The sequence below is a fragment of the Platalea leucorodia genome (assembly GCF_965183815.1).
Source record: "Platalea leucorodia genome assembly, chromosome: 5".
NCBI lineage: Eukaryota > Metazoa > Chordata > Aves > Pelecaniformes > Threskiornithidae > Platalea > Platalea leucorodia.
The window spans coordinates 46,721,250-46,749,205 of NC_138827.1; the positions used below are offsets into that span (position 1 = coordinate 46,721,250).

The 27,956-nt window shown below is 35.5% G+C and overlaps 1 protein-coding gene across 4 annotated transcripts in view; it reads left to right on the forward strand.

Annotated features, from left to right (window-relative positions):
* The window catches only part of KCNT2 (potassium sodium-activated channel subfamily T member 2), a gene marked incomplete at both ends in the record, with an annotated part of 153,843 nt that overhangs the window by 73,970 nt on the left and 51,917 nt on the right, over positions 1–27,956 (forward strand). For all 4 annotated transcript variants that reach the window (XM_082314689.1, XM_082314690.1, XM_082314691.1 and 1 more), the window contains 5 exons: positions 8,987–9,167; positions 11,365–11,529; positions 13,136–13,272; positions 17,814–17,877; positions 24,788–24,896. In XM_082314689.1, the coding sequence (XP_082170815.1) occupies positions 8,987–9,167; positions 11,365–11,529; positions 13,136–13,272; positions 17,814–17,877; positions 24,788–24,896 (656 nt within the window). The remainder of the gene's footprint in view (positions 1–8,986; positions 9,168–11,364; positions 11,530–13,135; positions 13,273–17,813; positions 17,878–24,787; positions 24,897–27,956) is intronic.

The following is a 27,956-nucleotide window of genomic DNA, read 5'->3' on the forward strand; positions in this document are numbered from 1 at the left end:
TTCCTAAACATTTACTTAATTCCATGGCCTAGCTTATATGGGAATCAAAAATTTAGTAAACTAGATATGTTGTGGACAAACTATCCAAATAGACTGAAGCTAAGGTGTTTTACCACTACAGATGCACACAAGGTGCTGCATAAACCTAGTAAGCTGCCATAAAGGAATACTGGCGTCTGGGATTTTCCAGGCATTGAAAGATACTACGCGTTTCAGTGAGGTCTGGAAACACTCTCACTGTAGGCAGGTTTGGTACAGAATACATGTAAACATTAGAAAGGATACTTCAAGGTCAGGAACTGCAGGCTTGTTTACAACAAGTAAATGTCTGTAGTGAGACTGAAGTGTACCTGGGCTAGGCTGGACACAGAGCTGATTCACCCTCCATCAGAGAAAGTCTGCTCTTGGACCACAACTAGGGTATGCATACTGAAGTCTTATTACAAGTTCTCTTAATGCAGGCAGAGTGTTTCACGGAAGGATCTTTCCATACTGTTTTTGTTTATTCTTTCATTAAAAATCTATTACTGCTCTCAGCAGAAGGAGGACACTGAATTAGAGGAGCATTTTGCCTAATCCAATATGGATGTTGGCCACTTTTTCTGAGTCCTTTTGGAAACTTTATCCATCCAACTTGAGAATCTTTTCACCTCTTCTTACCATCTCTCTCCATCACTGTCATAAAAAGGAAAGAAACAGGGTGTGGGTTTGAATTTGCAGTCATAGAGGATGAATATGAAGCTGGATATTCCATATCTCCAGTAGCAATCTAACCAATAATGATTACTTCCTTCAGAAAGGAGCAAGTAAAAAAAAAAAAAAAGAAAAAAAGTGGTGCTTCCATAGTAGATATAACCTGATCTCAGTTTTAAAAGATTGAGTTTCCATTTCTTTATTACTATTGGCTTCTCTTAGCCAACCTTCTATGATTCAAGATTTTTCTTTAACAAATCTGGTGATTAAAATCCAAGTTTAGCATGTTTAAAATCTGTCAAGTACATAATTAAACAACTTCTATAGCAGTAGTGGTACAATACCAGGCTTTGGAAATTGAATATAATTTTCCACGAGTTACCTCAAACCAACCTTAGGTTCAGACAGCTATCCAAACACAGTCCTAGAGCTAGTTTGCATTTTTTAGGTTTTCTTCATATTTATAAGGATTTTTATTACTTTTTATTGTTTATGCTAAAAGGATAACTGTGGACTGCATTGTGTCACTAGGAAATGAAATGCATACCTGGTCATAATCAATACCTCTGTCTCCAATTCCTATGCTGCGTACACACATTTAACAAATATTCAGATAATGAATCTTTCAGTTGTTAATTCAGTTTGATCGAGGGAGTGTGGGTGGTTTGCTTAACAAATGTTACACCCTTAAGAGTGTTTCAAAACTATTGCAAGAAACATTAAGCATGATGTTCCAAAGCATAATGTATCAGGTGTATTAAATTAGAAGTTTGCATTTGAATTTTCCAGCACAACACATATAATTTCTGAGTATTCTGAGCAATAGATTACTTATTCTTCCTGAGCAAGGACAGGTATGTAATATTACCTAATTCTGTAATGCCTTGCAGGTGAAGAGTATCTGGTGGTTGAAGTACTGACTGCATGATTCTGTTTCCTGAATAGTTACTGGCTCCTTGTGTGTGCAGTCCAAAACCTCAGACTCCAGCAGGCTCTTAGCTGCAACAGTATTGATGCACTGATGTTGGAATGTCAAGGTTTACTTTGTTTACCATCAAAGCTCTGGGGCAGACTGAAAGCATGCAAAAATACAGATAGTTCTTTTTAGTTTAGACTTACAGACTGAAGTGTGCACAGACCTTTTTATGGAAATACACTGAGCTGAATGCTGCCCACAGTGGGACTCCACTTGCGCAGTCTCAATGACCAGAGCTGCTTTATTGCAGCTTCACTTCTCATTTCACAAAATGCAGCAGCAGGAGTAGAAAGGTCCTCACTCGGTTTCAACAAATATTTATATACAGTTGGTCATTTCATAATATCCTATTCTGCTTAACAAGATGTTCTGCAGTTTCTGGAAGTCACATGGCTTACTAGTGGAAGTTTATTTTTATAAGTTGAGCTTTTGCAACCATTAGCTGCATATACTGTACTGATCTTTGGGGAAGGAAAATGCTTATATTAGACACTATGGGTAAGCAATAATGATATCATCCAACACCATCATTTAGGATAAAGATACACTAGGAATACAGAAAAAGCTGACCTTTCCAGCTGAAGAGAAATTCAGAATTAATTTCTGACATGGTGGGATTGCTGTGTAGTGAAAGAAAGAGTTCTTCACCCCTACCTCAGCTTGTATTCAAAGTCCCACAGAGCCGAAGAGTTTGATTCAAAGCCTGTTGAAGTAATCTGAGTCTTTCCCTTCACTACTGTGATTCTGAAAAAAAGGGAGAGTGTTGTATGAAAACATATGCCCATCTCTGAAAAGAAAATATTCTGGAAAAATAAAGATTTACATTGGTCTGTCTGATGAAGTGGCGTTAGAGTTGCAAAAATATCTAGGATACTTGTTATAACATTAATTTTGTCCTTGAATATTAAGAAACCACAATGTCCAGCAGTATCTTTTTTTTTTGTCCAGTCAATGAATACATTTCAGCATGATCTACTGCATTCGCAGGATCATTTGTTACCAACTAAGAATAGCAAGTATATTTCTCTACTGACTTACTTTAAATACAGCATAACAACCTTCATCTTCTTTCCAATCAGCATTTCTCCCTCATTCCTTTCACTGTCTTGCATGCAATTACTCATTTCTATGTCCTGGAATTCAGTTATTCCTGCAGCTTTAAAGCCTTCTATATGGAATGAAAGGTGCAAACTGGAACTTCTCATTGTAATTCTTAAATTTCATATATTATACATGATATATTGTACCAGATTCTGTCATTGTAACATTTTAGAAACTGCACATCTACTTATACTAGTAATTTTTTTTTTCCTGTTTTAATGCTGTTTATGGAAAATTGCTTTTCAGAAAATAAATGTTGAGGAAAAAAAAGGTTTTATAAAAAACCTGAGAAAGCATTACAGGACTTGGAAAAAATTGAAGCATTTGGTTTTCAGCAACTTACAACCTCAGCTTCGGGATGTTTGGACAGGATAGACATTTTATTATTGGCTGGAGTATTTTCTCTTCACTCATTTACTTGCTGTAGTTTCCACTCATCCCTTGTTCTTTTTCTTTGCCTCTTCTTTATAATTTACGAAAGAATCAGAGGTTCTATCAGAAAGCATTAGGTTTTTAGGTCATAGGTAAGGTGGTTAGCAACACCTTCACCTTTGTAGGACTAGAATACACAGCTCAGTAGTGTCTCATAGGAAAAAGATAACTAAAATTCAGAGGACATGTATTATCATTCAGAAGTCAACATACAATGTTTCTATATGTATCTGATACAGTGAATGAAAAAAATGCCACTTTAATGTCACTCCAGTTATATCAGCATTCAACGCAGTGTTTTGTGAAGTGTAAATTGAGTGTTTAATGATTCTATGTATGCTAATTCTACAAGCACTGAGAATTGCTTTTCCAATAATGTCTGATTTTAAAATATAGCACCAAACTGCATCTGGATCCACATCAATGCCCTAAAGAAGACAGAACACCCCACAGAAACAACTTCCAGTATGACAACCTGTTTGCCTCTGTACAAAGCAGGGCATTCTCCAGATACAGCATTAGTCCTAACGTCACTTTCATTTCGAGGACTTAAGACTAGCACCAGCTTAATATTAACATCTTTGGCAAGTAGTGAGCACATTTTGCCTATTTCAGGCAAAACTTCTATGCATTTGTCAGACTTCTAAGAGGTATTGTATGCCTCCCAGAATGAGACTGAAGTATGGACTGTTCTATAGCCACATTTTATTTTGGTGTAAAGATTGAGGAAGTTTCTTTAAACGTCTTGGGTGAACTCTTCCAAATCTTCATTTCCTTAAGCAGATAGTTACAGCCACTATAGTGGTAAAATATGTCTCAAATGCCTGCCCATATATTTCCTGGAAAGTTAGCATGGTTGTCTTCTTCAGTATTTCGCTGTATTTGAATTTCACCCATAGATATTTGCTGCAGTTGATGGTATATCAACAATTTTGCTGACTGATGGTTCATTCCAATTTTTCTCATAAAGAACAAAAAAATCTGTGACAGTAGCATCAGAAAATTTTAAAATAATACAAACAGCAATTGGCAGTACAGAACAATCAAATAATCATAATTTAATTTGTAATTTGTTCTAACATCCCCATTCTGTGGTAGGGTATGTGGAAACTTTAAAGAGTTTTGGGTGTGAGAAACTACTGGGAACACTTACTTAATACACAAAATTACTGTATTTCTGAGTTATTTCAGATGTAACTTCTGTAGTATATAAGCACTGAGCCTGTACCACAGAATCTCACTGAACCCGATAAAATTAATCCCCATTGATTTCAACATATCTGTTAGCTAGTCCCTGTAGCTAGCTACTTAAAACACAACAAAGTAATTATACAAGTTAAAGCTCAAAGTTAAAGTCCAAAGAAAACAATGTTGTTAGTTGCTACCTAATCCTGAAGACACCTAAGGATCTCTAACTTTTGGTTTCAGCCTCTGGTGCATTATTTTAGAGCTCAAGAGGTTGTACCTGTAAACAATAATTTCCTCTAAAAGTAAAAATAAAAATGTAGAAATCAGACATATTTGGCAACACTGACAAATGAAAATACAAAGCGATATAAAACAGATTATTAATGATTATAAATAAGGATAGTTAATGAACAGTACTTCCAAATGGTTCTTGTTATGTCCATTTCTATGACATGCTACTGCAGCATGACAAAAATCTGACTTAATCTCAGGGGTTATTTTACTCTACAGTATTCATTTCTGTACTGAATGTGGAGATAGGTTATTTACAAACAGAAGTTAGTTTTGGCACATAAAATACTCAAGCAAACAAAGATTCCTGGAATTAGAAAGAAAACTTCCAGTAAAACTCAGATTGAACTCTCAAAAGTTCAAATGATACCTAAGCTAAACATGACTAATCTTCAGAGATTACATGTTACTATCTTTACTGTCTGTTTTTCAAGTGCAGTAGTAGTAGTGTTTAAAATCACACTTTTGTTCTCCATAAGTTTTTAATAAATTTTCTGAGTCTATTTTGCTTTAGCAGACCCATGGCTTGGGTTTCTGTGGGTTTTTTTGGTAATATTAAATCTCCTTTCCATTAAACCAATTTTGTTTTGTTGTAACTGCTCACTTAGATCCACTATGAAAAGACAGCCTTGCTGAATTTACAGGAAACCTAAAATTGGTATAGAAGGTGCTGACTTGGGCCTTATGTTTTAATTAGGCATTTTCTGTGTATTTATTATTACAGTGGCTTATTTTCTCTGCAAGAACAAGTTGGTGTGAGCATTGCCTTTGCTAAACATTCCTTTCCTGCATGAAATCATATTTGTCCAGGGATGACCAAGTAAATTATTGTTTCTTCATGGGATGAAAGAGGAGGAGGAAGCAAACAAGAACAAGGAGATAAAAATACGACCATAAAATATCAAAACAGCCAAAAGATGAAGTCCGAGTTATTGCATATTTCATTATGTCAGGAAATACGAGAAAGCAGACAAGAACATCACTGTCTGTATTGGTACCTGCAGTATTTATACATCTTTTAAAAATAATGCTTAACACTTAATTTACAAGAAAACAAGAAGTTGATACTAATATTCATATAAAGCATTAGGTTATATTAAAAGATGTGAATAAGTTGTGGGGAATGGAATAACTAATCCATGTGGACTTGGCTTCATGGACAGCCAGTAACTTTCCACTGCACTCTTCTATGCAGTGTAATCAGGTAGCCCAAACAGACAGGAACATGCTATAGATGCCGAGTAACGTTTCTTTAAGAGGCACTGGTGGTGAGATTGAAGTATAATGATCTCAGGGGAAGAGTAAAAGAAGTAATATTTCATTCGGTAATTAGATGGCCATAACATTGTCCCTTGAAAGTCAGGTTTTCCTGCAGTTTTGTGATCTCTGACTCTAGTAAAAACAAAAGGCAGAGCAGCAAAACACCCAGTAAAATAAAGCCTTGGTAACCTAATTTTGGATTTATCATTCCTTTGTTTTCAGAGTTAGGGCTTCAAGTACAATTTGGTAGAACTGCAAATGAGGTGTAAGCAATTTTGAGGAAAGAAATTAATTTGTTCAACAAGTTGTTAGAAGAGCTGAATTTCTGCTTCAGCAAAGAAGAAATAGCTCACATGTCTTGCTGACTTTAATATTGTTAACTAAATGTGAGAAGCTCTGGCTCATGCCCACTGAGTTCAAGGAGAAACAGCTTGAATCCACAACATTTTGGATCGGGCACAAAATTATATTGATGGCTTCAAGGAAGAGAAATATATAGGACTATAAGGGAGTACAGCTGATAAAATGAAATCTTGGTCTCCCTAAATTCAATGGGAATTTTATTGTTCACTTAGAAAACACTGAAATGGTTCATGATATATTAACTTATTGCAGTTAAGCTAAAGTATGATTGGGTGGGCTGGCTATGGAAAGCTCATGAATAATAATAATAATAACAACAACAATAACAACAACAGAAAATATCTCCTTCATGAAGACTTGAGTTTTCCTACCAGCAACTATTACATTTTTTTTTTAAGGTTTTACAAAAAGAATAAAAAGTGAAGAAACAAGTCTCACTCCTTGATAATGTAAAAAAAAAACCCTAGAGTACCAATTTTTTTTACATTTTAATCCATCCTGTCAGATACAAAGGGTAAAATTGACCGTTTTGCATATACAAACACTAAGCAATTTCACAGGAACCACCATCAGAAAAAATACATTTCTACCAATGATAGGATCATGCATTATGCTTCAATACAAACCCATCTGCAGATATTTCACACACCTAGTGGAGTGGTGTAACAGTCCTGTTATGTGGGAGCCATATCACTGGCTCAGTGTAATTGCTGCTTTCCTGGCCCTTGTAACCTTAATTCCTGAAGTCAAGGTTTTATCTTTTAGAGATATACCCTCAAAAGACAGCTAAAGAGAAGAAAATGCACCAAGGTGATCAGGAATAATAACAATGAAGAATTAAAAATTCATCACTGTTGTGCCTTTAAAATTACATATAACTTAGTGAATAACGATATTAAAATAGCTTCTTTTTCCATACTTGGGTGCCTCTGCAGTATACTCCATTATTTCAAATTAACATTGGAAAAGAATTTAGCAGAAACCTTCCTTGTCTGTGACCAAAAGAAAGCTTCATTAGAATAATTCCTTACAGTCCTTCTGTTAATATTTTCAGGGACAAAAATATAATTATCCTTTTTGTCAAAAAAAAAGAAAAAAAAAAGAAAAAAAAAAAGAAAAACTGGGAACATAGTGAAATTATGGAAGATCTAGATTACAACTCCAGTGAAAAATGTGGGACAAATTGGATAGGAATATAAAAGTATCAGTTCTGACTGAAGTATGAAACTTATGCAAACAACGGGGGAAAAAAATCCCCACCCTTTTTAGAACATTTTGAGATGTGTGAAAACTACAAATGCTAGAACTGTGAAAAGGAAACTGGGAATTTGATCCATATGTTCTGGAAATGCCACTGCCCACAGCTAAATTATTTTTGGAGAACAGAACAGAGAACAGAAGAACAACTGCTAAAGCTGTTATAAACACAGGGTCTCCCTGGTGATGCAAAGATCTTACCATGGCAGATATTAATGAGTGACTATTACCATCTGGATACCATATAAGAAAAAAAAAAAAAAAAATCTTCGGTATGTTCTAGAATAATTACTAAGGAGTATGATATTTATCAATTATCTCTAATTCTCTGAGGAGAAATCATTCTGCTAACTCCAAGGGGAAAAAACACTATTCAGGGTGGTTCACACATTGATTTTCTTCATATAGGTGAATATAATTTAAAAGCTTGAACTGATCTAAGTAATTCTACTGTATTAGGGAAGATCATATTTTAAGCTTGGGAAGCTCTTTATCATGGTATATTTTTTCAAAGTGAAGTGTTTTTAAAATCTGCAACGTATGAAATAGCAGTAAGACCTGTAGACAGATTCTGCTACTGCTTCTCAAAATCAAAAGCACATCGTACTGATTACAAGAGAAATAATTACCGATTAACTTGGGCTACCATTTACTTGTTCACAGGGGTGTGTGACTGGAAGGAATGAACTTCAATCATTCTACTATCAAAGACAACCAAGCCTTATATTTCTATTTTGTACTTTTAGCAAGCAGAATCTTCATACCCGTTGGCATCTTCCACTTTCTACCTGAAGGCTGACCCTGGACACTTACTCCTCTGACAATTCGATAGCCTGCAATTCTCACATTCAGTTTATTCTAGACAGTCAGTACCCTTTTCTACCAACATTATCTTTCTAGTATGCCACACATACTCTCATAACTAGTTCATGCCAGTAACTCTTGCCACAGAAAGGGATAGAGACCAACATGAAGAGTGATTTAAAGAAAGCAGTATGTACATTTTCTCTCCCATACCAGCAAACTCTCCCTGAAAAAGTTAAAAGATGTTTGTAAAAAATTCTAAATGGTGGCAACTATATACCATCTGTTTTGTTCTGGTTTAGAAAGGAATTGCATCAATCCATGCTGTTCTATATACCACCCCTCCCTCACAACAGCCACTAAGCAAAACCTAGCAACAAAGTTGTGACTATCATATTGAAATAATCAAAAAATGAGTTTCTTTTATTACAAATGATATTTGAAAATTATACTACTAACACACTTCTGGTTCGATACCAATTTTCTTTGAAAAAATGTCTTTGCTAAGCAATTGATGAATTCTGAAAATAAATAGTTCTCTGCGCATATAATCATCAAACTTGAACTGACCCTAAGTACAGTTTTTATTTTTCGTGTCTTTATTCATTCTTTCCTACATAGTATTTGTGGAATTCAGCATCTGGAACGAGCAGGAAACAGGTTGACTCTCTTTGACTCCCTTTATTTCTGCATAGTGACATTTTCCACTGTGGGCTTTGGGGATGTTACACCCAAGATATGGCCTTCAAAGCTGCTTGTTGTCATTATGATCTGTGTTGCTCTTGTGGTGTTGCCCATACAGGTAAATGTGGATTTTCCTTCTCTTTATAATTGTTTTTAAAACAAAAGAATAATAACGGAAATAATTTATTGCTACTATTATTATTGCATATAAAATGTCAGAAAAAATAACCATCTTCTATAACCTCCTATTCTGTTGAGGGTTTTCTTCTTGCTTTTTCCTTTGTCTGTTCTCCTATAGTCTAGATTTATACTAAAAAACAGAGCACTAATAACAGTTTTCAAGTGCTGGTTGGTGAAAGCTTTCTGTTCCTGTCAGGTACCACAGAGCCCTTCCTTCATCCTGAGACATGGGTTTGTTATTAATGGAGCAATTTAAAAAAACAAAAACAACCAAAAAACCCAGTAGCCAGCACTTTCCTTATGAGTATAGCATTTCCTCTGCAGGCTCTCCGTGTTTCTAATCTTGGTTCTCTCCACTTCCTCTCCTGCTCTTGCTGCTCAGTGCTAACTTGAAAAAAATCTTATTAAATCTGCAACTCAAGCAAATTGGGTTCACAGCTGTGTACGTCAGTACACACACACACACACAGAGCCAACTGCACAGTTAGGAATTTTTGATGCCTACTTAAGTTTAGAACTTCTAAGAGTTTCAACAGGAAAAGGCTGATTTATGAAAATCCAAGTATTTCAAGGAGTCAATCAGTTTAATTAAATTTGTACCGAACATTTCCCAGCTCATTAGGTGAGGCTTGATGACAGAAACCCTGAGATTACATGGGAAGCTCTGCCAAAATGTTAACTGTTCCACACCTGGTGATCATCCAGACCTTGTGCCACAAAAAGGGGATGTGGGGAGACATTGTGCATGCTTATCAAAGTTTATAGTAGACCTGCTAGACCACGAAGCTCCAGAGTTTCTCACACAGCCGTAGTTTCCAGACTCTGCTTATTTGACAGTGAACTAAAGCTCACCGTGAGCAGACAACACAGAAACCCTGGGAGGTTGGAAGCTCAAGCTTTCAGCATTCATTTTCTTGACATTATTTGAACATTTTCATTATACCCAAATATTGAATGTCTGCATGCACAGACATATGCACTAACACAATTATATTCCCACTCAGTGGAAATTTAGTAAAATATATATTCTAGTAAAAACTAAAATATGCTTTTGTTTAAGAAATCTGGAATTTCCTAGAAAATAAAAATTTCATCTTTCAGGTAGTTCTGATAATACACTTCAGGCATAAGAGCTCTGCGTTACCAGTAAATAACCTGGAATCTACTGCCCTTTAACATAAACTTACCTAATATTAGCTACTTTATTTTATAGCTTTGTAGTGATAATGGGGCTTCATATAGTTTTTCATACACAGAATGGGGAGGCATTCCCTCCTGAGCTTTTGTCCTGCTATGATATGAAATCAATTATTATTCACGATTCAGTCTCTCCATCAGTTGAATGTGGATGAGAAAAAGCAGCTATCATACAGATGTATAGTTAAATTGAGCTCAGTATTAAATGCACATTACTTACAAGAAGCTTTGAAATGGTGTTTGTATGTTTTATTACAGATTGTTACAATGGCACTGGTTGTTTTAGTATTCTCTTTAGTCTAAAGGATTCAGACTAGTAGAGCAGTGTTTACTGTTAGCCTGCATATGTTGTTCAGCTGGCAAAGGCAAATTTGCTGTATTAACAGCTGCTGTGTATTTAAGTTGTATCTAAATTTATAAGACAGATAAGAGAATATACAGAAGGTCACCTTCAGAACATTATAAAATCTCTGAGATATTGCCCAAACTAAGTAAAATGGTGCTTCTATCCGAGTATCTATACTCACAGTATACACTTGTGTGTGTGTGAAGATTTAACCTTTCATTTGAGGGAAGCGTTTATGTCACATGGCACTGGAAAAAGAGAGCTCAGAGGTATAAAATACATAAAGGAAATAAGGTACAGCCTTCATTTTTTTCTAAAATGTTAAGATTTACTGTAATCTCATGATCTTTTAATGGATTTACCCCGCTATTTGTGTGTGGTAGAGACTGGCTCTACTGCCATGCTTTTCAATCACCCTACTATTCATCTCACCCACTTACTAGAGAACTTTTTACAAAGAAAAAGACATTGCAAGCTAAGGGCATGTTTTCATAGAGGCAGGAGATGAACAATGCAACATTGTTAAGTCATGATACAGCTGTACTGCTCATCTGCTTGTCTGTATTTCACTGACAATTGGCATCTCTTGCAGTTTGAACAGCTGGCATATTTGTGGATGGAGAGACAAAAGTCCGGTGGTAACTACAGTCGACACAGAGCTCAGACGGAAAAACATGTTGTGCTGTGTGTTAGCTCTCTGAAGATTGACTTACTTATGGATTTCTTAAATGAATTCTATGCTCACCCTAGATTGCAGGTACTTACAGTGAAAAAAAAAAAAAAACAGAAAAGAAACTCAAAACACTGATTTTTTGCGGATGGCCTTCTGAGATGGTCTTTAATTTGTAAAACTGAATTTGGGAATAGCGGACTGAACTGGGAATCTATAATTGCAATAACAAGCTGAGATACAGTATGGAGACATTAATTTTAAATTGAGGTAAATAGACTAAATAGATAGAATTACTGTCTTGTTGAATTATGCCAGTCCTTTTAGAAACAGATATTTCCATGCAAATTCCTTATATTCTACCCCAAAATAGAAAATAAATGAAAACTACTCAAATTATTTTTTCCTGTTGTTTTGGGACTGGATCCAAAACTCTTCAGAAGTCAAATGTCTTTTGGTTTTCGCATTTTGCTTTGTGTTTTGCCAGTTTTAGGAAGATTAGATGCTTTTGGAATTGTTGAACTTAAGAAATAAACAGATGTACTTTAAAGGACAAAGACCTTGAAAGATTACACACAAGAGATTTTCTTAGTGCACACGTATTCCCTAGCTAATGCAAACAGATGTCATATGACTTGTTTTGATCATATAAAAACTTATTTATATGAGATAGCAATTTGGATTCATTATCATTAGCTTTGCTACAGGACATTTCTTTTACTAAATCTTCTCTATGTCTTTTACTAAGTTATCTGTGGTACCATGCTTCATTAACTAGTGCAAAAAATCACAAAAATACAATCTTCAAATTGCTGAGCGGCAATTTGACAAATCCCAAATCCAAAATATTCCCCAAAATAATTAGCTAGTAAGAGGCATAAGCAAATACACAAAGAAATCCAGTTCTTTATAGATGCAAACACAAATTGAAATCCAAAATTTAGTTAACTAGCCTGAAGAATGAGTCAGGCTCTGCAGTTCACTGGAGACAAAGAAGAAAAGTCCTAATACTCCTTACGTGGCCTAAAAGAGCTTATATAGATTCCATTCACAGTTGAAATGGGAAGCTGGAGGATACAGATGATGCACTGGATCCAATGCACTAAGCTTTCTGCAAAAGCCTGTCTGCGCTAAGGAAGACTTCTACGACAAGCCTGTCCTAAGCACTCAGGCTCTCCTCTCACATTATGTTTATCTCTCCTTTTCATACGTACACACATGTATACTTCAGAGCAACCTTACTTTCCCTACCAAGGACTGCCTGTAGGAAACAGAGTTTGCATCTGCCCGTTAATGTAGAGGAAAAAATTTGGGGGAAGACAATTCCCTTTTGATTGTTGAAAACTTCCTACATTTTCCAGCTAGAATGACAGAAATGTAAATTGTCTCTAAAAAAAATTCTGCTCATATGGAAACAAAAATGTTTCTACATGGACTTTAGTTGCCACCCTGGAGTCTTTTGTGAGCAGTTGACAACTGTCCAGCCATTTATTAAAGAATTTATTAATTTATTAAGAATTTATTAAAGAATTCAGTATTCTAAACACATGTATTCAAATAACTTTTGTCAATGAAATTTGAGAATTATCAGAGACGTTTTTGACATCCTGAGTCTCTGTTGACTCATTTTCTAGCAACAATAAATGATAACATAAGAAATTAACATGACTATTCCCACTTATGTTTTTGACAGGACTATTATGTCGTTATTTTGTGTCCTACTGAGATGGATGCTCAGGTCCGAAGGGTGTTACAAATCCCAATGTGGTCCCAGAGAGTTATCTATCTGCAAGGCTCAGCACTAAAAGATCAAGACCTGTTGAGAGCTAAGTAGGCAAATATTGACCACTATTGTTTTTTTACTTTCGTTTCACTCATACTGTTTGATAAATGTTCGATAAACAACAAAAACTGTGCTAGCAGGAAAGCACATGTATTTAGAAAGCAAGGTTCTTTGATATAATTTGTTTTTCTTAATATCTGAAATTTTTCAAGGAACAAATATTTGTAAGCTCTTTCATTTGACTAAATTTTTCTTCACTGTCTTTTCTGTCTCAGTTTTTAAAGGTATTGAAACAGAGGGTCTGTGATTTCTTCTGAAAAAGCAGCACAGAAAATTCCAAAACTGCCAGTAATGCTAGAATTTTGTTTCTGTTCCTTGATCAGAGATGGTAAATGTGATGGTAGTTCTCCTGGCCAACTGAACGGGAAAAAAAGTAAATAAAAATAATTATCACCCTTTGAGCTCATTGCACAGTTTTGTTTTTTTCCTAAGCTTAGCCTGGTAGTATAAGCAACTACTCTACTATACCTCCATATACTCTTCTTTCAGGGCCTTCCTCTTACCACATACTTCCACCACTTCTAAAAAAATCCTGTTTTAATAGTGAATGACATTAATCAAAACACATCAGTCAAACACAGTTCCTCAGCCGCCCCGCCCCCCCCATTGCTCAATCACTTGAAGGTGTGAAGGAATTCACAGTGGAATTCACGTAGGAGGATCATCTCTTTAAACTCTCCAAAGAGAAGAAAAGGTGATTCTTAGCAAATAACTGACTTATCTGCATTGCTCTTTATAAGAACTTATTCAGAACTAATACAGATATCTAAAATTAAGCCAATATCTGTCTGAGTATTTGTCTCATTTAGCCTTCTTTACCCCAGGGGAGTTATTTCCAAGAATCTAATCTGTGAGAAGTCTAGTGAGCAGTGTTATCTTCTCAGATATCTGCCACTGAAAAAACAACTACTTCTATATCTGTTTAAAATTTGAAAATACAATAAAGCTTTTTTCAGGATTAGGAATTTTCTTTTAGAGAGAGGTTCCTTTTTTTTTTTTGCTTTCTTGCTGATTTCAAGCAGGAATTCATGTGGGGTTTTAGCTGGCATTTGTTCTACACATTAGGAGAAGAAAAATTAGGCTGTTCCCTAAAGATAATCTTGAATTTCACTTATAATAACCTGGAGGTAGTCAACTGTGGAACTGTGCTTTTTCCCGCAGAACATGTAATTGAATGTACCTGTCATAGAATAATTTTCAACCTCTCCTGAGGGAAGAAGCATAGTGGGAATTTAACAGAACATTTAATATGAAATATAACCCAGTACCTAAGACATTTGCTGTATTTCTTTTTAATGAGAACATAATGCACTGAGAAGATAACAAGGCACATGGTAAACTTCTAATAAATAAAATAATGGTTACCACCACCAACAAAAAAAATAATCATGAAGTGTCTCATTATCAAAATTTATACATATATTATACATGAAATGCAATGTCAAAATAACATGATAAAGGTCGCACCAAAAAGTAAAGGAATACCAAAAGTTGGATGACTGAATAAGTAGTAAATAGTCAGTTAACTAAAGACTGTATTTTTCTGTATATGCCCTAGTACACAATTTGACTTTACAAAAATTATATTCATTCTTGCTTCCTACCTTTGAGAGCTTCACTTTGCAAAATTTTGGTGTTCGCTGAACAGCGTTCATGTGCCCAGCTTTAACAAAAAAACAGAATGAGTTCTGTCATGAGGTATCACACTGATACTTATATTGTTCCTCTATGAAACTTTATAGCTACTTCAGCATTTGAAACAACACAGTAACTGATTAAAACAGCTCTCCCTCTCCATGCAGACTAGCACTAGAAAGTGAATAACACTACCATGTTTGATTTTTTCCCCTACAGCTTTCTCCCATGTTCTGTCATGACCTCAAATGTTTTTTCTTTCTCCTTCCACTTTCCTTCGTGAACCATTATAAATCTTAATCCTCTTCATGTCTGCTCTTTTTCTTTACCTTACACTTTTTCCTTTCACAAATTTCTCTTCAATATATAAAGTCCCTTTAATTTCTGCCATCCTCAAGCAGTGGAACTATTGTTTTTTTCCATCTCAGATTTAGCTTTCTGGCACATAAAAATGGTGTAATTGACAAAGCTTTTTCAGTTGTTAGAACATTAATAACACTTCTCTCATAAGGATACTCTGGGTTCTAATAAATGTTTTTGACATAGATGCTATTAGTGTTTCTGTTGTCTAAATTCATGACATTCATAGATGTTAATCTCAGGTTATTGCCCTTGTCATCTGTGGCTGAAGTGATTCAAGCAGTTACAAAAAATATTGGGGGAAAAGATAAATATGTTCACATGAGGTTTCATTTCCTTACGAAATCATCTATATATAGTGTCAATCCCAGTTCCTTCATCAGCTCTCATCAAAATATCATCTAATTTCACTGACTTTTCTTTCCTACAACTTTGTTAAAGACCTTACCTTTCCAGTTCTGCTCCCATGCTTAGCTGAAACTACTTATACAGCTCCCATGATTTCTTCCTAATCAGTGCTCAGAAGTGGCCTCCTGTCCTCACTTCTTCTCCACATCAGCTGCATTTGACATTAGTATTTTGGATATATTGATTTGCCTTTGTTGCAGTGATTTTTCCATTGCAAGTACTTTAATCTTTTGAGGCTTCCCCTGTTTTCCTACTGCTAGGTGCCTATGGGGAATCTACAATGACCTAACTTTATCCTTCTCTTTTCTTTATACTTTCTCTGAATGACCTCACACAAAACTCACAAATTTAATCACTATTTCTATAGTCAAAAACTAAAAGGTTGGCCAAGCTGTCTGACATCTCATTATAGATATCTATTAATCAACTTTAGTTTAGTTGCAGATAGTTGTAAACAGATCTTAATTTTTGCTACCAAAATAAAACCAGTATCCTACTGTGGATCATAAGCTTGGAATCATATTGTAGAGCATCCTATGTAGACTGAGCCTGCATCTTGCAAGTGTTTTCTCACACAAGCTCTCATTTTTGCCCCACTTAAAACTGTATGTTTTTGACACATATCATCTCAACTCCCTGAAACCTTGTTTCAGAACTCTGGAAATATTATTTATGTAGTACATCACTTTGCCTCATTCCCTGGCTTACCCTTCTTTATTGCATCAAGGAGTGACCCCTTATTCTCACTTAGCCTGCAACTCCCAGTTCTTAATGAGAGGTAACCTTCTGATAGGTCTATAATGCTGTTCTCTTTCACACATGCAACAGATTAACATACATGTCCCATTATGATTTCACCCATGCTGTCTCTTCAATCTAGGATGAATTTCTCAGAAACATCTGTAAAGTAATCCCAGTATTCTCCATCTCATCCTCTCTTCAGTCGGTTCTCTGCTCTTATATCTAGTGAGACCACTTTCTACCATGATAATTGTTATATTCAGGTATTGTCACACCATTTCTTCCTGTTTCCTATGTTTGCATATACTTTTGTTGTCCTTTGTCATGTCACTTAGAGCTTATATGGCAAGGACTGTCTTTTTGTTCTCTGTACAGTACCTAAAAGAATGGGCTCTCAGTCTAAGCCTAGGGTCCCAATGGCCTAAACTGTTACTAACAACCACCAATTCCATTTTCTAGCAGCAGAGAAACCAAGGATTTCGGAATCTCAGGTCCCATTCCAGACTCCAGAATGGAGTTGCTGTAATGAGCAGAGAATTGCCTGTTCATTTTCCCCAGCTTCTGTCTCACTTTTCTGCTTCCTGGGAAACCCTTTCTGATCATCTTCTTTGCCCAGAAAGTCCTGTCTTTCCAAGGAGGTCAACCAAGTCCCTATTTCTTTACTTCCATGTACCAATAAGTGAAGTAGGATTCACTGGAGAAGGATATCAAGATCTGAGGCAAGAGAGGAAAAGCAAACTTCATGAAACCTTCAGTCAGTCAGTTTTTCTCTGCGCTTCCACCACCGCTCTTTATTATGTGACTGGTGGTACCCACTAGAGAACAAGCAGGCATTAAAAGTTCAAAAAAAGACCATGAACTGAAAACAGTTAATTCATTTAATGCATACACGCACGCAAATGTTTGTTATTTAACCCTAATGCATTATTCTACTACATCTAACCATCTTTCTGCTATCACTAGGCAAGACAAGTCTATATATTATCTGCCCCCTCTCATTCATTCTTATCTGTAATAACTTGTAATATCATACCCTTACATGCTATGCAGACTGGTGCTATTTATTCACCTTTTATACTCATGGCAGATAAATATTTATTTTGCAAATTAAGTGTGTTTGAGGCCACCCTGCTTTTATTACTTTGGCACAGCTTCTACTGGCACCAGGGAAAGAAAGTTTCCCAGAACCTCGTCAAGAAGTACCGGTACACCGTGAGTTAGTGCACAAGGTGACTGCTGCTGACATTCAGATAATGCATGAGAACAGATAGACTAAACTTTCTCTGTATTCTGTTTCTATAAGCATGCAAGACTACAAATGGTGAAACACAAGTCCACATAAGTATTTTGTCGGTATGTAACAGGCTTGTCTCCCCTCTTCTAGAATGGATGATGCTGAAGCTTGTTTCATTCTGAGTAGCCGCTGTGAGGTTGACCGGACAGCAGCTGTAAGTTTTGAAGAAATAACTAAGAATGAATGTGCATGCTGTTTATACTGTAACTGCCCTTATTCCCTCTCAGAGACTGAGACTTCTGTGAACAGAAGATTAAAATTAGTTGATTTACACAGAGATTTTGCACGTGGGATGAACTTCTTGTCTCAGTTAAGATAGTGAAAAAGTTTCTATTGGATTCTATAAGGCCAGGATTTCATAAATTTATGAAACATGGTCTAATGGCTCATTTCACATAATGCATATACTTCTGCTTTTTTAGAAAATAAATTACATGATCTACCTACCAAAGAAGTTAGGACTTTACAGCACATTTTAGTTATGCATTGATAATTTATACATTCTTACAGGACTTTAAAAAAATAAAGTACTGTAAGAATACAGTACTTTCAAAAACAATCTTCATGCTGAATAGTTCTCTCCCTTTTTATGGAATGACAGAATACCACATAAGCACTATCATAGTACCTTATAGATATATTGATATTTGGTGATTAATCACTCCAAAGGGTAGTATTCTGTCAAAAAAGTTTTATTCAAATTACCTGGATTAATATCAGTGTTTGCTCTAGATATCCAATTCAATGAGTTATGTTTATTAAATCAGAAAAGAGAGATATATCAACTGACTGGTATTTCCATTCAGAACTATTGAAGTATTGAAAGTTTACTACTAACAAAGTAAAGATTGAATTCAACTTTATAAATTAATTTGTGACTAATACCAAATAACCAATATATCTGAGAGTATTTGGCCATTTTTCACATTGGCCAATTTTAAATGTGAAAAATGGCAAGATTCTGTAAATAAATTACTATAGTTTTGCCCATGCTACTGGTTATTTGTGGTCAGTTAAGTTACGGTCCACAAAGAAAGACTTCTAATACAAGCCTCTACTCAGCGTATCTGTGATAAAAGAATAAAACTACTTTAGTATGAACTAGAACTCTTCAAACTAATGAAATTACGTACTGATAACAAATTTTCAGGAAAAAAGTCCACTGAGGAAGGATTTATGAACACAATTTTACATTTTTCACCACGAGCTGCATGCTAAATTATTGCACACTTGCCTCTATTCAGTTCGATCTTGAACTCCAAAGGAATATCAGAATAAGCCTGAATATTCACAGAGTTAAATTAAGATGCTTACAAATTGCCTAACAAGATCAAACTAGTGTTTATAATTCAGTAATTATGTTTTAAGCTATCTCAATTAAAAAAAAAACTGTTTTGCTGCTACGTTATAAGAAATAGCAATTATTTTTCTAAATGTTAAAAATAGATACAGTAAAACATGGGAAAAGAAGGCTTTGCATTATGTATGTAGTATTTCTTATTATGTTCTCTATGACTTGCTACAATTACTTCATATGCCATCAAAACTTAGTTGTTTCCTTACCTACACATATGGCTTATCAGAGAAGGAAGAACAAAAAAAGCAACATAAGCTGCAGCTAGCAAGAAGAAAGGATTATTTCCTTGCTAGGCAAATGAGCCTCCAGAAGCAAATTTTGTCAAAAATAACTTAATTTTTTTGTAGACTATAAGCATGCTGTGAAAAATATTTCATTCAAAGCTAAAGACCCTGTGCTGGACTCATCACCTGCAGAAAGCCACTGAACTCCCTGAGAAATAAATCTGTGCTTCCACTATAATATTCAAACTTATTGAACTAAGAGAAACTTTGAATTTGATTAATCAGCAATAGAATCCTGAAAACACACTAGCGAAAGCCACTGAATTGGCAGCAGGTAATCCTGGAGTAGTCAAATAAGGCAAGCACTCAGAATGTACTGTTTGGAAGTGACAGAGGTGCTAGGGTATTTAAGGGTAAGAACAAGCAACAGTTCTTGCAAATACCTGGGAAAATACTGATAACTTCTGCAAGACTGAAAAGTATCAAAAAGCCAAACTGCCTTGCCTAAATTAGCCATGAAGTTCAGAATAAATCAGCTACAACATCTCATTTCACGAAATATACTTGACAGTTGTGAAATGGTTAGAAATGAGAAATCCCATACAAGCAGAGCATGCGATTTACACTGCACTTGGTAGGTTTATGCAGCTTTAAGGACAGGACCAACACAGGATTCACTTAGAGGTAAGCTGTTCATCTCTGCTCATAACATCTCCAGAATTTACACTAAGAAAGGGCAATTTTCAACTCTGCTGAAGCGTCCTACAGGACAGACAATGGGCTCTACATGGAGCTCATGGGGCTTCCATGCATTCTGGCCAGCACTATCTAGTTTTCGTTTCAGAGTTGTGGCCAGGTACAACTCTCTCCAGGTAGCGTTTCTGCCCTCAGGGACAGTATGCCCCAGTAAATACCAAAATGGTACCTGGCACATTTCGACTTTCAGTACAGACCATCATCAGATCTCATTTGTCATTTTATCTGGAGCATACAAACAGGCAAATCTTACCAAAGACACAATCCTATTACCTTCCTCTGGGACAGAATGCCCTGTTGGGTGACTGGCTGGCTAGTCATAATGGTGCAGTATCTCAGCTGTAGAAGCGATACTCTGAGGGTCAATGTCATCTGAAGTTTTTAAACAAGATGTCACCTCCCTCTCTGTTTTTGTTGTTGTTGCTCAGATTTCCTTTTCACAGGGAATGCAATTATTTATACTGCAAGTAGAAAATAGGACAACTGTTTGTTGTTTGTTTTTTTTTTTATATATTTTATTTTACTGCCCCCTAGAGCTCTGAAATGAAATGAATTTAATTTCCTGCACTGTTCCAGCTCTAGTCACTGCTAAGAACTTAAGTAATGTAGTACCTAAGGTTACAGTTTGTCACTGGGCTGAAGGAAGTTCAGTTGTCATCCCTGTATCAGTCTTTATAACTACAACTGATTTTTCACCCTGCTGTGCTTGAGAAGCTGACAAACTCTTAGGAGTGCCTTGGATACTCTCCTATGTTTGACAGCTGTCAAAAGTTAACAGATGCATTGAGGAGATTCTGGACCATAACAGCTATTTTTACTCATGAGTTTTCGAAGTCCATGAGGGCTTTTGCCACCCCAGCTACGGTCCTCGGCAGAGGATCTACTCATTTGCCATGGATACCTCTGGCTGTTCGTTGCTTGCTATTTTGTTAGTTAATAAGTTCTATTGCCAAAGTCTCTGTTGCTTCTGATCCATGGATCTCAGCTATAGCTCAGAAGAAAAGTACAATAACAGGCGACGTGCAGTTCATAAAAATTGTCAGTTGCTTCCTTTTTCACTTGGAGGAGTAGGAACTTCAACAGTCAGACCAAGAATTTGTCAGCTTTCCAAAGTCTCCTACCAGAAGCTTTCTCTTCTCTGGCAAGAGAAAGCTCTGCCAAATTTTATTCTAGCAAATGCTATTTTGACATCTCAGACCAAGATGTAAGCTGCACATCTGCTACAGCAAGCAGGACAGACGTCTCTCTCACTTCTGGAGGATGCAACTCTTAAAGAGAGTTCAAGTTGTACTTCAGTCTGGATGACAATATTTTTTTTTTTGATTGGTGGGTATAGAACAGTAGTCTATGCCACACAACGAAGTTAGCCAGTGACTTCATTGGGCTGCCTACATCAAATTGCTCCACAGAACTAAGGTGCCTGAAAAGTGCATCTGCTGTTTTAACCCAAGGAGGGGTGGGAGGAGAAGTCTCTTGAATTATCCTATAGATAACCCATTAATAGGCTATATAAATATACAAAAAGACCGCTTCTACTGCTGACAGCTTTGTTCTGATGCTTTCTGAAAATTCAGAGATGGTTAAGTTCAAACTCGCACCTTTTTTTTTCCCTTCCATTAATCAAAGTGCGTGACACTACTATACTGGTAATCTAAGTTACGCTGCTTTAATAGCATCACGTGATGGATGCATTGCATGACAAGATATAACTAATTTATCAAGTTGTGTGTGGCAAGAAAAAAAAATTAAATTAACAGAATTTAAAAATATATATTAAATCAAGGACTTACTTTGAGTTCTGATGCTTTAAATTCCTGTTACACCCACTTTTAACACTTACAGCTTTTGATACGTGAACTCAAATATCACCTCTATATTAATCACCATCAGTATCAGTGGTAATTTTTTCATCACTGACTTCAGTTCATTGCATGGAAAGCACACAGAAGGGAATGTATTTTTTCCCTCCTCTCTCAAAGAAGCATGTATTTTATAATGTGAATAATTTTGTTTCAGTTATCTCTGTTTATAGTATGTACATATATACCTCCTTTTTACTTGGGAAAAATGTGAACATTTTTTGAAGTCGCTACAATATACTATAGAAATTGCTACATATGTAGCAATATAGTACAGAAATTGCTACATATGTAAAACAGAGAGCCACCAATACTATATGAAGAGACCGAATCTAAAAAAAATCACTTAAAGGGCCTATCTGTATTTTCATTTCTCTCTCCTGGAGTGCTTCTCCAGAGTGCAACTTGGGAGAGTAACTGAGCGAAAAAAACATGGAAATCCAAATAACCAACTTTTGTACACAAACACATGTATATACCAAATGAAAAGAGAGAAAATGAAACAATAATGCAAGGTTATTATATTAACAAGTACATACACGCCGAGTTGGTCTTGTGAAGCTATATAGGGCATTTAAGTATCCATTTTATATATATTACGTATTTGTAGACTGCTTCTTCAAAAAAGAGTTAGCAAATGGAAAGCAATGCATATTTCGCAGTGTTAAAACTGCAAATGCACCAAGTAATCATCAAGATTTTAATTTTAAGGAGTCTTTCTCTTTCCTATACAATTATCTAAAATATTTTATGTTGAGATTCATACTTTTAGTTTTACAACACTCACTTCTATGGGTCTAGGTTTGTTTGGTTTTTTGAATAAAATGGTGTCATTTGAACCATTTTAATAAGCATTCTTCATTCTTATTTTTAACAATTCTTGCACCTTCTGATAAACCAAGCTTTTTAGACAAAATAATTAAAAAAAAAAATCAAAGAAAATACCTAACATTGAGAAGAAAAGAAGAAGAGTAAACTTAGTCAAAACTGTATTTACTGGTACAGTTTCAGTTTATCGCAGTAAATTTAATCTTAGCTCATGTATGTAATACTCAAGAACCAAAAAAATAATTCACCTAAATTTCATTGAATATAAGCTGTATTTCTATGCATGTGGCACACAGGAAACAGCCTTTTCTCACCACTTTTGCAATGTGGCTTATGAATGATTGCTATGGAAAGGAAGGGAGGAAACTGGCAGTATCAGCACCTGTGCAGTGAAGCCACACCATCGCTGCAAGTGACTCTGAATGTGTTTCCCTGACACCTTTTGCATAAAAAGATTAGGTACCATCTTCAACAACACAGGTTTTTCAAATCTGTCCCAAATCTACTCTTAAACGTCTTACTCCTCCTGTAGTATACCTGTATGACCGCCATCTATCATTACGCAGGCATTTGCTACTTCTAAGGTGTGTTGCCACTTCATTTCCTTAAGACAAAACAGCAAAAAACCCTAAACACAAAAAAAACCCTGAGGAGGAGAAGTCACCATATGCTATAGAAAAAGTGAAGAAAAAATGACTGCATACAAGGAAAGCTTATAGCAGGGTACATCCAAGTTCTGAAATCTCCTGAATGGGCGTAGCAATCCTACATCTATGAAACTGTTAATAAGAAAAATGTGAAATAATGTATTTTACCATCCTCAAAAGGTCTTCCTCTTATGACTCCATCCTAGTATTTCTAGTAGAAAAAGTACTTGCTAACATCTCAATTAACATTAAAATATTGTGGTTTGAAAATGTCAATTATGCTCCGTTCCAGGCAGAGATTTTCCCTTGTGTTCACGAGTCTGAAAGGTTTTCTTATTGCTGATGCTGCAAACATAATGAATCATTCTTTATATTTTATCTTTTAATACCACCAATTTCATGACTAGGCAAGGCATTTCAACCCAAGTATTGCTTCCTACATGCAGCTCTCAAATATTCCTTTTTAGTTCTGAAATAAATAAAAACTGATGGATGATACGCTGAAATTAGCCATATTTCATGAAATTCAATATATGAATGTATTATCACATACTTTACTTTTATGGGATAGCACTATTCATCCTGTGGGTAACTCATTCTTGACATGCGGTAACAAGTACAAAAACTAACAGGCTGGGAAATCTCTTGCAATCCTTTGGTCAATAGCTGGCTAAATTCTGACATCAGTTATGCAAATGTTTTAGTTGCACAAAAATGTGGATTGATTTTTAATGGAGCTGATATTTTTTAGAATTATCCACGATTTTAAACTCTTAATTCCTGATGTCCTCATTTAATGCTATTTAAATTCTGAGTTTCTATGGAAGACAATATCTAATACATCATTCTTGATTAATTAGACATGACTCATCACTACCATCTAAGTTTTCAGACAATTCTTCCACATCCAAATTCCACCCCTTCCAAATTATATGATCCCTAACACTTGCAGAATGATAGGAGAGAGACAAAATACCTCATTAGTAGAAGATTTTGGGAAACAAGCCCTCTATTCTGCATTCCAACAAATAGAATATATTATACTAGGATCATAGGATAATGGAGGTTGGAGGGAGGCTCAGGAGGTCTCTAGTCTGATAGGAGTCAGTTATGAGCACAGACCACGCTGCTGAGGGCTTTATCTAGGTTGGTATGAAAGCGTCCAAGGATGGAGACAGCATAGCCTTTCTGCACAACCTGTTCCACTGCCTGACTGTTTTCATAGGGAAAAGGTATCTCTTATATAACATGTATGTAAACATCCACACCAGCTGGTGTTATATAGTCTTAAAATGAGTTTTCTTCAACAGAGTCAGTCTGGTAAGAGGTTCTTTTTCTAATGCAACATCATTATTTGTATTTCATTGTCATCACCTCATACTCTTTATTCTAGGATCATCAAACCATTTTAAGAGCATGGGCAGTTAAAGACTTTGCTCCAAATTGTCCTTTGTATGTCCAAATACTGAAACCTGAGAATAAATTCCACATCAAGTTTGCAGGTAAGTGTAAGATTTCAGCCATTTGAAACACTTGTTAGTATTTGGCAGTTTATTTCATAAACACACGGGCAAAGTGACATTCCCTAGACATATTTACTGGTTAGAAACAGATTAAGAGAGCAGTATTGTAAAATAACATGGGCTGTATATATTCTATCAATAACAAAATGTCATGTTTTACATTAAAGTCTTATTTATAAGCACTTTTAAGGATTATTACTCTGTTATGTTACATAATATACAGAGTAGAATTATTTGATATGTAACACATTGTTATTCCTTAATTATAGATCCAGGTAGGTTTCCAGCTTGCTATATCTATGTCTTTAAATCATTTCTCTCTACTAAAACATGCTGTTACAAAGTGGTGTATGAGAAGATCTGCTCAGAAAAGGCTGAACTTTATTCAATAAACAACTGAAAAAAAGAAATCTTCCCATTGGACTGTTTTTTTCCTAAGGGGTATGAAACACAGTATTTTAATTACTTTCATATGTTTTGGAAAGAGACATATAGTTTAATTCCATATCCAGTAAAATGCGTGTCTTAGAAACTATGACATAAAATGCAAAATTATGTTAAGAAATCCAAACAAATCCTCCCTTATAAGAAGTGATTACTAGCTTTAATTTGACAAACTGTTTCTCTATGTAGATAGGTCTTTCTTTCTCTGTCTATAAACACACACATACATACATATATACGTACATACAGACATATATATGCTCATGTGCAAAAACATGCAAATACTTTTATAATGAACTCATTTTGCCTATCTTTGGAAAAATGTCTCTGTGAAGTAGAAGCAAACCTTTCCTTTTCAACTGTAATTTTGAAAATTCAATTTTCTTGAAGGATGTTTCTAAGGAAGAAAAGATTGCTGATTCATGCAAAATTCAAAAAAACCTCTATGGAAAAATATTAGTCTCCTCCATCATCCCAGAATGTGATGAAAAAGTAAATTCCAGCACAGAACAATTCCAGAGCAACAGTTAAAACTGTAATTTTAAAAGCTACTGAATTTACCACTTGGTTGGAAAGAAGGAAAAAAGCATCAATAGCAGTTCTGAAGTTATAAAAGTGTAATCTCAAACTATGAGATGGCACAGCAGGGAATAAGGCTCATGCTGTGACAAAAATGATAGTGCTTTTTCATCTGCCCATTAAAACCACACAGCACAAACATAATCTCTTCTCTCTAGCCATGGCCACTTTTCTTTATCAGTAACTGTGTTAATTTTTTGTTCCTAATTGTATTTTTAAGAGATTTTCATTATTCTTAATGGCTTGTCTCTGTAGGAGCTTACATATGACTAGACTTGCAAAACAGAGATAATTTTTCGTATCTGTTCTAAGTCTCAGATTGAGAATTCGGACTATATATTTTTTTTAAAAAGCAAACAACAACAAAACCCCAAAACCTCTTTTTGTAATATTTCCTTCAACTGAGCTTAACCAATCTGGTATCTTACTGCCTTCATTTATGTTCTGTAGTTCTTCAAGGGCTTGAGGAGACTTTATATATTCTGTGCCTCGTTAGCCCGCTCTAATATTAATTATAGTAGTACTGTATTGTAAGTCTAAATATTTATATAGCACCTTACATCCGAAGAGAATTTCACATGGATCATAGGGACCGCTGCATCCATTTCCACACACTCCCTCTGGACAACAGTAAAAGCAGAGAATTACAAGCCTTCCTTCAAGATTAATTTAATCTTACTCATATAAAGCACAGGAAATTTTTAATGCAGTTTTAAATTTGGCAAGGTTACGAACATGGTATAAACATCACCACTGGATGCTTACCAACTGCAAATGGTTAGGCCACTGATAGTCATGAGAACAACATTGGTTTGCATGCATTTTCCTAAGAGAACTCTACTTTGGTTATTAATCTCATCCAACTCGTCTTCATTCTGAAATACGTACCCAGTGGGGGATGCAGACTATAGGCCTGTCCAGAGTGCTTCAGAATAAAATTTGTCATAACCATATGGAACATTTTTGTAAGTGCTTTTCCTATTATGATTCAGGACTTCTTTATTATTGCCTTAATGCAAAAGCTTCTTTTAAATTTGATATTCCTTTAAAAAATGACTCCTTTTGTCTGGAGGCTTCCCAAAACAATATTGTGCATTTTTATGAACTTGAAATATTCAGTAATAGGGTTTCTTCTTTTTTTTTTTTCCTATGACTATAACTGTCAAAATAAAGTTTCTGAATTTAGAAAAAATACAACCAAAGACTTCCAGAAAGTCCTACTAACCACAGTTTAACTTTTAACTACATTGAAAATTTATATAACACTAGAAGCCCAATTTCTCAGCATCTTATAGTAGTTTGACCAGTTGTTCTAGATTGCATGAGCCAGTCCTGAAATTTAGACCCTGACTGCATTTTCCTGTAGAACAGCATGCTGGAGATTTTCTGCCTTAGGCTTCAGAAACAGTATATAGGACAAGTAATTGTTGTAATTTATTCCCATCTGGTAGACAAGACTTTTACATTCTTCCTCTCTTTAATGAGAATATGTGAACTTATTCTTGTCATCACAGCAATAGAATGGAGACACTTTGCACAGGGTAATATGGCCTGTCAGAAAGGCAGGTTTCCTGTCTTTCACCTGATGCCAGACACACACCCTCGCATCCTGCATTTTCTCTGTTATTTTTTGCAGTGGAGTTTAACTACTTTGTTTAAAATGCTAACTTATGCTTATATTAATACAATGGAAATATTTCTCTGTGCTGTAATATGGCTCATCAGTGGAATCTGAAGGGCATAAGTATTTGTCCCAGCAAACTCCTTTGCGAGTTCAAAGTGTGAACACTCTATAAATACTCAGTCACTCTAACATGACAGTTATCAGATGGATAAGGAAACACTCTATCACCATTGTTAGCAGTCTTATGTCATAAGCTGAAACGCTTTGATTACTTCTTAGTAATTTCCAATATACAAATGCCTTGACACGCCCAGTTTTTCTTTCAGTAATACTGCATTTTCCTTCACTAGCAGTTATGTATGTTTTCTTAATCTTCCTGCTTTTCCTTCAAA